This window comes from Pagrus major, chromosome 18 (assembly GCF_040436345.1).
Source record: "Pagrus major chromosome 18, Pma_NU_1.0".
NCBI lineage: Eukaryota > Metazoa > Chordata > Actinopteri > Spariformes > Sparidae > Pagrus > Pagrus major.
In genome coordinates, this window is record NC_133232.1 from 35,457,956 (window position 1) to 35,469,245 (window position 11,290).

Here is an 11,290-nt window from a genome sequence, read left to right on the forward strand (position 1 = left end):
TAAATATATGTAATCGTGATATTAATGCAGGTATATTTTTAAACCTCGGATTGGATCTACAGCGGCGTGAAAAATAAAACAGAAATAAACATTTATTACCTGCAGGATTAAATTCCACTAAACCACCTTTAAAACTATTATTATTATTATTATCATTATTATTATTATTATTCGTGTTAAATATATTTTAACATGCTGGATAAACATGTTTGCCTCCGTATGTGTGTTAAAATCAGCGCAATAATATCGATTTTCTTTGCCTAAAACGTAAAATTCTCACATCATTTACACGTTTTATTTATTTGTGTTGAATATTTTTTGATTATTTTATAGAAATCTATTTTTCTCTCTCTCTCCTGTTACTTTGACGCAAATCCATGCTTTTAATTTGAAGTCTTCCACAAAAAAATGAGATAAAAACAAATGTGCTAAAATAATTACCAGCAGAAACTGTTTCCGTATTTTTTACACAATAAAATAAAAAGACAGTTAAATGCGTAAATACCAGCAGGGCTGTGATTCCAGAGGCCGCAGATCAGGGTGAAATACTGGAGGCGACCCCTCATTAAATCTCCTCTGATTAGATAACACGGAGACGCGCGCAATAACCTCACACCTTACAGCGCGACCCCCCCACTATTTCATTTTGCTGCGGGGGTGGAAGGGGAGGGAGGAGAAGAAAAGGGTGCGCAGGTAAAAACTTAACCTCCAATATCTTCCATCTTTTGAATTAAAGAAAAAAAGCCAACACAGCCTCTCAGTCACTCACAGATGATGTCGAGCAGGTGAAGAGAAGAACTGAGGAAAATGGTTAACAGCATGACTGCATGCAAATTCAGCCCCGACTTGAATTATCATAAGCAAACAGTGTGAGCCTGGACTAATAAAACCCCATCTGTGTAACTTCATATCGAGGTAGTATGAGGGCTGCGATAATGAATTTTGTAATATCCCACCGACAGACATCTCAATCAGACTCTAATCCCGTGATTTTACTACGGAATCACTCCACTTCCAACTGCTGCAGGCTGCTGCTGCTGCTGCTGCCGCACGACGCAGGATCACACCGGCTCATGCAGAACACGGCGGCTTTTTATATGATCAGACTGGAGAAGAAGAAAATATAACACAACACATGACGTGTGAGAAAATGAGTTTCAGACTCTGATTTGATTTAAACTGTGTGAAAAAGGAGCGTCAGTGATGAGATCATTCATTTTATCCAACACAGATTTTCTTGTTTCCATTCTTATTTTTTTTTTTACATGAAGTGTTTTCTGAAATGTCGCAGCTCAGAAGTGTTTCAGTCAAATTAAACTTCATTTTAGCAAAGAAATCTGACTTTCACACCAGAGAGACGCATTAAAAGCACATTTCTAATTACCCTCTCATCACAGAGCCTGCTGATGTCACACCTTCATGTTTTAAACTTTATATTCTGCGTTTCTCGCGTTAAATGTCTGAATTTTGCATCAATTTAAAATATTTTTCTCCAAGACCACCAACGTTTCTTTTCTTGCTAATCTAATCCTCATCCTCTGAACACACCTCTACTCTTCTTGTCCTCACGTCCAGGCCGAACATGATGCCTGCAGAAGGTAGCTGTGCGTCACTGAGCGGCAGAGGCTTGTTTACTGCCCTTAAAGTCTAATTGTGGCTCTTTTGTCTGTTTTTTTTACAGAAGCGGTTTTCTCCAAATTGCCATAATGGACTCCCACTGCCGCAAACTGGCCACCACCTGCGCGCAAATAGGTGAGTATCTGATCCAGATGAGTCAGAACAGCGCAGCTCTCACACACCGCACACGTGCTATTTTAAGAAATTGGGATTTTTTGGAGATGAAATATGAAAGAATATTGTCAATTTAATTGGATATAAATATGATTTTATTTCATTTTGTTTGGCATAAAATGGCCAATGTTGCATTTGTAAAGGTTTTATACTGTTTGTTGCTCTCCAAACTTATTATTATTATATTTATTACATCTAATATTTAATTTCTGCATTTCTCTTTTCTTAAAGTGTCCCAACCCATAAAATAAGATTTATTAAAAAATGAGTCAACACTTCTGGCACTGTTTTGTTCCCAACTTCTCTTTTTGTATATTTTTATATATATATATACATAATTTTCTTAACAAAAAGCCAAATAATGTTGATTTCTCCAGAACATTCTGTTCAGCTCTGATGGATTTCTCACAAAATCATCTCAAATCTCTTTTCAAGACTCTAAAACTCCACTTGTGAGTTTAAAAAGCTGCTTTAGTTGTGTTTTTTTGGAGGATGTCACCGGTTTGTTAAGAAATGTTGAGTATTCAGAGATATTTTGGCCTTTCTGCTCGTCTGAGTGCAGGAGGAGCTGTTGGTGTGAGTGTGTGTGCAGGTTGTGTGCTGTCTTAGAGGGACCCCTGGTGGTTGGAAGTGGAAGTGCAGCTCAGCATCTTCAGAGGATTTGATGATGGTGATGATGATGATGATGATGATGATGATGACAGCTCTTGTTGTAATTAAAAGAAGGACATGCCTGACCACCATCCTATAATTCACTTTAATTTGCAGATGCACTGTCCTGTTGCGCGCGGAGGCCTCAGTTCTCTGACGATCCAACATGGATGTTTTATTGTGGTTTCACACTCTGAGACCAGTTTAGATCCTCTCCGCATTATTCCGCTGCATGTTTTCCTGCCCGACAAGAGTCTAAACAAAAGCCAGTCTGGGATTTATTAATTATTCTTCAGAGCGGAGGAGGGGGAGGAGGGGAAATGACATCAGGTCTTGTTAGAGTCTTAAACGAATAACCGATAAGTCTCATTCTGCCTCGTTTAGCCCACATTGACGGGGCTGTGTGGCAGAGGGCAGGCTGCTCTCCGCGCAGTGTGAACGACCATTGATTAAGAATAATAAGATAATAAGATATAGACACACCAGCGTCGACTGTTCTGCTGCTGTTAATATATGCGGCGCTGGTCGGATTGACTCCGGGGAAAACTAAATGTATAATGAAAGCGCATTCGTGAGGAGGAATATACTAATGGAGGAATCTGATGTGTCCTTAATCCTATGTAGAAAAAAGGAAAAGAAAAGAAAAAAGCCTTGTCGTCTCCCCCTATATTGACTGAATTGCTAATTAATGGCCCTCTATGGCGGAGGCCGATTGCGCGCAGTAATCCGCAGAAGAGAGATAAAGCATTCAGAAGGCAGAAATGAAGAGGAAACCGATAATCCACTTCAAGTTTAGTATTACAACACGGCTGGAGGGAAAAAAGGAGCAACAGAGGGTTCGCTGTGTGGCATGAAATCAAAAATGATTTTATTATTAATATTTTTAATTAAATGGAAAGCTAATTCTGAAATATAGAACTTTAATTATTAGACAACATTGTGTTATTGTTCTTATTTATTAAAACAGGTCTAACATAAGAAAAAAATCCCTTTTTTAAAATGGCCTTTTAGTAATTCTTTGCTAATTTAAAAACGCATGATTGTATTAAAATAAAATGTATCCATGAAAATAAATCCACCACTATTATATTAAATATTAATAACAAGAAATCATCTTAATTGAATCACTCAGAGCCTCCAAACAAGGTTTTATTGCTCTGCGTGAGAGGCGATTGGCTCCCCAGTTCTCATAAAGTATCATCCCTCCCTCAGTCCCAGTGTGTGTGTGTGTGTGTGTGTGTGTGTGTGTGTGTGTGTGTGTGTGTGTGTGTGTGTGTGTGTGTGTGTGTGTGTCGCATACACTCTACGGTCTGCTGGTATTTATATATCAGGGGCTTTCACGGGATTAGCCCAGTAACTTCTTAACATCGCCAAGTTCCAAATGTGCTGGCTTGAATGGGGGCGTCCGCCCGGCCACGTGGACATGGGAAGTGGTGGTGTTGTTGTCTGATGATGATGATGATGATGATGATGATGATGATGATGATGTGTTATGGTGCAAGAAAAAGGACAAAAGTGACCAAAATGTGTAGATTTTACGCAGTTACGTGTCCATCACTTGGATCACCTGTCAGCCAGCTGACACGTCTCCACCCTCCATCTCCACCTTGAAAATCAAAAGGCGCATTTGTTTGATTAAACGTGGTAACTTCTACTCCAGAGCCTCAACGTCTCACCATCTCTGGAGAATTAAAAGGTTAAAAAAATAATAAAATGTGCTTCAACTCATTAAAAATCCTCCTTCAGAAATTCTTAGGCAAATGAGAGTCTTATCAGATTAAAAAAAAAAGACTACAGGAGTGCTGGCTGAGGGGTCCACGCGCAAAGTGTGGAGAGAGATCCGGTTAAGCGCCCAGATAAAGTAATCCGTCGTCAACAAACTGAGTCTGCGTGGTTAACTGCGGCTCCGCTGGGGTTGATTTAATGGATATCTGAACCTCAACTCTGCCGAGATCAAGAGGTTCGCCTCGTCTGACAACCAGTATGACTGAGTGACTGATGGTGCTTTGCATACAGGGATGTAGTGGATGGTTGAAAAAGCACTTCAGGCCAGTTTGGTTACGTTTTTGGAGCGCGCGCTGGGAACGCACTCCAGACATCTCCTCAAGTATCGAGCTGGATGTGAGGATTAGAGCTTCACGTGAATTAAATGTGTCGGTGGTTGTTCGCTTTTAAATATTTTTATCACCTTTTTATTCCACTGCCTCCCTCTGAAGCTGTGTGTGTGTGTGTGTGTGTGTGTGTGTGTGTGTGTGTGTGTGTGTGTGTGTGTGTGTGTGTGTGTGTGCTGCACCACAGCACGTGTGCGCCTTTTAACATACTGTACATGTCTGGCAGTTAGCGTCAGTTGACAAGTGCGCACAGGCAGTTTCGGGGCAGACTGGCACATCCTCCCCTTTGAAGTTACATTTATTTCCCCCCTTTAATCGCTCTTCTCGCCGCCTCTCTCTCTGCTGTGTTTGCAGTGTGCATATTTCTCTTTCATACAGTACAATCCGCTCGGTGGCTCGCTTTATCCACATTGAGTCCCTGAGTAAACTGCTGGTGACAGAGCCTGCGAGCACGAGCATCAATACGACGGCATCGTTTTGCTGGGCCACTGGACCCATCTCATAAAATGAGGCCAAACTGTGTTATTTTCATTTTTATTTGGTCTTGGGCTGCTGCGCAACGGCACCTCAGAGCGCCGCGGGTACACCGTGCGTCCCATCTCTCTTTACATGCTTTTATTTGGAAGAGAAAAATAAGCGCCAGCCCCGGCATAAACACATTGGCACACAGATCTCGTTTCTGCAGGCTCCGGTTGGTTGGGCCCACCGTCACATCCACATGGATGTGCCTGTCAGAGAGAATATGGGCGGGCGCAGCGCGGTGACGTGGAGGTCTGGAGAGAGGCGCAGTTGGAGAGGCAGTGCGCAGGCAACAGCTGAAATGAACAGAGAGCGCTGGAGTGTGTGTATGCCTCTGGATCTAATATCACCTACCTGTCCTTGTCACTCTGATAGTCAGCCGAGGTAGCCGCTGTTTACCACCGACGCTAGTATGGCAGCACCTCACGGTCTGTTTTAAAGCCAGTTAGAAGAGAAAGCGGGCTTCATCTGAACCGCAAGAGGAGCCGCTCTCCTGCGCGTCTTTTTTGGAGAACTGAACACATTCCGCCGACGGACTTTCCGCTTATCCTTGTCGCACTGAAGGGGACTTAATCTGCTTTTGACAGCCAGTTTTGCGATCTTCCGCCGATGAACTCTATGAGGGATCCATTAAACACAGACCACCACCACCTCACAGGGAATAAACTTGCCTCCACGCACCACACGGCTCTGGCGATGGCCTCTAGTTTACAGCCGCTGCAGCGGTCTGTGGACTCGAAACACCGGTTAGAGGTGCACACGGTGTCGGACACGTCCAGCCCGGAGTCTGTCGGTAAGAACCGCCCGGGGGTGCAGATGTTCCCAGCAAGGCGCCGCAGATGTCATATTGATATCAGACAAAAGACGGCTGCGATTGATCAGCGGAAAGGGAGTTTTACGTGCATGCTATTACAGCGATCATCTTACTCCCAGATAATCAGTTCTGACACCGGCTTGTGCTGAAAGTTTCTGTGTTGTGTAAATAAAAGAGCTTGTCTCGTGACAGCTAAAATTTGTCAAGCATGTGTTGATAAACTGAGAGTCGAGATTAAATCAAAAGGTCGATTAAAATCTCATAAAATGAAGCACAATGTGTAATTAAAAACATAAGAAAAGTAATTGGTTCAGGTTATGAGTCAGAGCATTCTCATGAGCAGAGAACAGCTCATCCATTTCCCAACACTGTCATGGATTCAGGATTTTTTTTTCTTTTTTTTTTTTTTTGGTTCCCTCTCTAATAGCGTGCAGGCCTTAATCCTTCTGACCCTGCCTGCCTGCCTGACTGACTCAACTTCTCTCCTCTTGACAGAAAAAGAAAAGACCCAAAACAAAAACGACGACTCCTCGGATGACCCGTCGAAAAAGAAGCGGCAGCGGCGGCAGCGGACTCACTTCACCAGCCAGCAGCTGCAGGAACTGGAGGCCACTTTCCAGCGGAATCGCTACCCGGACATGAGCACGAGGGAGGAGATAGCCGTGTGGACCAACCTCACAGAGGCCCGGGTCAGGGTGAGTACTCCCTTGGGTGCAAGCAAAAACAATTGGTGTGTGTGTGATCTCGGGTAATTTGTGCCAACGGCCCGTTTAACCCACAAATAGCTCGTACCTTAGTGGTTTTACGCACGGACGCCACATTTTACGCACGGCTGAAATTTCCTTGAAAATAATGTTGGACAGAGTTTTTAGCTGGAAAACAAATAACCAGAGTCTTGTTTAAATATACTGCAGCTTCAAGCTGTATTTAATTAGATTGTATATGTTTATCTCTGAGGCTAAATATAATTAAAATCCTCTCCAAACAATGCAAAATAAACAATTTTACCAGAATTAATTTGTGTCTCTCTGGACATTTTAATCTGTTCAGTAATTTCAGGACAGAAAATAACCTTTTCTTATTTGCCTATTAAGTGTGATTCCGCATTATTAGGCTGTTAACAGTTGAGACTATTTGACATTTGTCGGTGACAGATACCAGTCGTGTTCTGCTGTTCGTGTGAAAGAGGTGCAAAGCTTGTATTCTGCGATTGTCGCCCTGGTGTTGTGTGATTAAGGTCAGCGTGTTTGTGGACGCCTGCAGAGGAATACACATCCTCTCTCCACATTAAGGATGGTGCAGTGACAGCCCGGTGTGTATTCAGCTCAGATAAAGAGGGAATCAAAGCGGGATGGTCTGCGCGGCAAAGCAAAGATTAACAAAGAGATTTAAATTTAAAAAAAGGAGAAAAAAGAAAAGAAAAGGAGAATACCAACAAATTAAAGATGATGTGTCTGATATTAAAATGCAGAACTCTGCCAAGCAATTGCAAGAATTAAAGAGGGTATAAAAGATTAAATAACACTCTAAAATAATTCCTAACCTGATCTTATTTCCTTTGTTCTAGGTTTGGTTCAAGAACCGGCGAGCCAAGTGGAGGAAACGGGAAAGAAACCAACAAGCCGAGCTCTGCAAGAACGGCTTCGGCCCGCAGTTCAATGGACTCATGCAGCCCTACGAGGACATGTACCCCAGCTACACGTACAACAACTGGGCCGCCAAGGGCCTCACGCCGGCCTCCTTATCCACCAAAAGCTTCCCCTTCTTCAACTCCATGAACGTCAACCCCTTGTCCTCGCAGACCATGTTCTCGCCGGCGCCCAACTCCATATCCTCCATGACTTCCAGCATGGTGCCCTCGGCGGTCACCGGCGTGCCGGGCTCCAGCCTCAACAGCCTCAATAACTTGAACAACCTCAGTAACCCGTCTCTCAACTCGGGCGTGCCCACGTCGGCGTGCCCCTACGCGCCTCCGACCCCTCCTTACGTGTACAGGGACACTTGTAACTCCAGCCTGGCCAGCCTGAGACTGAAAGCCAAGCAGCACTCGAGTTTTGGATACGCCACTGTGCAGAATCCGGCCACTAATCTGAGCGCTTGCCAATACGCCGTGGACAGACCAGTCTAATACCTACCTGCACTGCAAAAAATCACCACCTTAGCGGGTCATTAGAGGCTAGTAGTGGCGCTTGAGGTGTTATTTTTCTCTGAAGGGAGTGAGGAAACGTGGCGGTGAGATAATTGTGCTTTTTCATGTGTTTCAAAAAAGGCAATTTCTTGTCACTAGTTGGAGTTATTCTGACTTTTTTTCCCCCTCAAGATTTTGCCACTTTTTCCAAACATATCACGAAACAAGTGAGATTATTCCATCGCACTTTATTTTAGGGGGAAAAAATATGATTTTTAAGGGTGATTACAAGACCAACTGGCTCGTTATGGTGGTCATTTTTTGCAGTGTGGTGGTAATCACAAACAGCCGGCCACAGGAACAAGAGACTACTACAACTACTTTTTCATTTTTCAAGAAAAAAAGGGCACTAGAAGACTGAACCACTGAAGCAAGCTCAACTCCAGCTCGGGAGTCAAACTGAAACGGGAGATTTTAGGTTTATTCCCCTTTTTCTGATGAGTCCGGGCCTGCTTCACACTGCGCCACAGTTTGAAAAAAAAAGGGCCTTTTTGTTTTTCTGGTGGATTTTTTTTGTGTTTTTTTGGACGTTAATTGTTGACTGAAAAAAAGGTTGTATATATTTGAATTATCATCTCCTGTTTGTCGAGGCGAATGCGCTATAACCCTCCAGTCCTCTCCAGGTTCAATTTATCAACGCATGTGGAAGAAGAAGAAGAAGACGAAGAAGAAGAAGAAGAAGAAGAAACAAAAAAAAAAGACAGAACCCTAAAAAGGAATCATGTTTTGCTTGCAAACAAAAAGGGAATGTACATACTAAAAAAAACGCACCGGTTGTGTGTTTCTAACATATTATAAATTTATTATTAATGTCTGTGTGAATATCGATTTAGAATAGAAATTCTGGATTTAAAAAAAAAAAAAAAGAAGAAGAAGAAGAAGAAGAAGCATCAAAAATGTTCCTGCGACAGATTATTTGGTTTTTGCTCTGTGTATACTATTTGGTACGGAATTATGTTTTTTTTTTGTTTTTTTCCAAACATCCAAAAAAACTATTGTGTTTTATTTAATGGAAGTAAATATATTGTTCAAAAACACTCACGATGGGAGACTTTTATTGAATCTTTGTGTTGGCAGTCTGTTGGCGGAGTGTAGAGCAATGACAGTCTGTCTATAGCCCTTTTCGATTATGTGAGGCACTTGTGCGTCTAATCTATAGAGGAAAACAATGGGGCCGCTCCAATACACATATAGCGGCGAGATGCTCCGTCAGATTAACTGCTGAATACATGTCTGCCTGCTCAGCCAGGAGAGCCTCGGCTGCGGTCACTGGTGCTTGAAATAACACGGGAATCAACAAACAGGAGTTGGGACCACACAACAGTGACAACAGCCCATTAGAGCTCGTGTTTGAACTCGAGGGAGATGAGAAAACAGGATTTTTTTTATCCAATTAATGCTTTTAAAGTGATTTTACAAAAAAAAATGCAATTGCACAAATTCACATTTGACTCATGATCTCCACATTAACCACACAGTGTTTTGTTTGGAGTTGATCTCGCTGCGTTTTTGCTCCACAAATCCAAAATCGCCCTCCCTGACTCTCCCGTGCATCTGTTTGCCTTCGCGTTATTGTTTCCTTTCGTGACTCGCCACTTTCTCTTTTTATTAGTATTATTATTAATATTAAGTCATGCTTTATAGTGCAGCAAATGCGCCGTGGCAAAACAAGGCCACGGTCTGCTGGTGAAGGGGGAACTATGATGCACAAGCTTGAGCAAACAAGAGCGCGCAGAGTTATACGGAGGTATGTGGGGCCGAGGCCGGCTGCAGAGGAGAGCAGGCGGGGGACGAGTGCAGCCTCGTCGGGGAGGAACCACCGCGGCACTCCCCTGCAGGACGGAGACTAAATAAATAGCGCGAGTTTGGGTTTGGGGAGGATGAGCCGTGCGCACTTTTTTAGCCCCGAATTGTTGATCATGTGAGCTTGTTTGTGTTTGTGCTCATCACTGGAAAATTAGGAAGAAAAAAAAAAGTCAGTGTGGTTGGTGCAAAAGAGCTGATTTAGGATCTGATGTCAGGCAGAGGGAGGCCTCGGGGTCACCTCTCCAGGGGCTGGTTATTATGAAGAGAAATAAATCAGAGTTAAATAACAAACACAAAGAAGCATTCCTCTTTTAAAATCTCACTACATGTGATTTTCCCCTCACCCCTCTCACCCTCCGGAATTAGATTTCTGTCCAAAAAAAAAAAAAAACTTCGAGCCCCTTTTTGTGTCACCTTTTGATGGAGCAATAATCAGCTGACAGGGGGGGGGGGGGGGGGATAAGCCTCGGCTGCTGTAGAGGCGAATACGCACGTCTGCAGCCTCAATACACATCCGCACAATCAACATGTGAGCAGAGGGATGACCCGAGGAGAAGAGGCTTCACTGGGGAAATGTTCATTTGGCTGAAACGACGCTCAGAGGACTGCAGACCTTTCAGCCTGTCCTCTCCTCTCCAGCCCTGCGCAAGGTAAGAACTTATTAAAGCTCCAATAGAAGGACAGCACACGCTCCTTTTAGCTGCTGCATGTTCGCTCATGTTTTAATTACTGCAGAGATATCTCACAAAAATAAGCTTTTCTTTTTCTTTTTTTGCAGCACGGCTGCTTAAATTCTGCTCACGCTTTCGCCGGAATTTATATTCCAAATCCAGACACCGCAGAGTCATTTATGCGTCAAACCAAACTCATTTTAAAGTCTGCTTCCCAGGCATAATCACGCATAATAACACAGGAGAAATATAAATAGTAAAAAAAAAGAAAAAATTACAAGCATGTAGTTCATGTTCCAACAAAGATACAATTATCAATCTTTTGTCCCGCCTCGGGTTTTCGGACACCCAGCACATCTTAATGTGAGATTTGTTCCGCCAGCTGATTAAAAAAAAGAAAGAAATCCAACGTGAGGTAACACGCCGAGCCGACACATCTCCAGCTCTCCCCCCTCCAACCCCGCCGGGAATTCAAATAAAACGCGAGGGAGAGCAAATATCCAAACATGCAGCGTTACAGCTGCAATCTAAATAATTAACAATCTCTAAATAATCCTGCAGCGGCGGTTTGGAGGAGACTGGAGGTGATGCGGCTGATCAGGGAGCATGTTGTCTGATCACACGCTCATAAAAAGGCTGAAACACGCACAAGCTTCAACCAAGAAAAGGTAGAATATGAACGGAAATGGAGATACTTCCGAGTGATTTTTCATTTAAAAATACAATTTTTGGCAACATT

The 11,290-nt window shown here is 43.1% G+C and overlaps 1 protein-coding gene across 2 annotated transcripts; it reads left to right on the forward strand.

Moving 5' to 3' along the window:
- Positions 1-1,706: 1,706 nt before the first annotated feature.
- Positions 1,707-8,014, forward strand: pitx2 (paired-like homeodomain 2). Of its 2 annotated transcripts, none has more exons than XM_073487286.1 (3): positions 1,707-1,752; positions 6,382-6,581; positions 7,454-8,014. In XM_073487286.1, the coding sequence occupies exons 1-3, from the start codon at positions 1,707-1,709 to the stop codon at positions 8,012-8,014; spliced, it is 807 nt and encodes a 268-aa protein (XP_073343387.1). The 2 variants fall into 2 exon arrangements, with proteins under 2 accessions (XP_073343387.1, XP_073343386.1); XM_073487285.1 differs by lacking the exon at positions 1,707-1,752 and adding an exon at positions 5,682-5,865.
- The last annotated feature ends 3,276 nt before the right edge of the window (positions 8,015-11,290 follow it).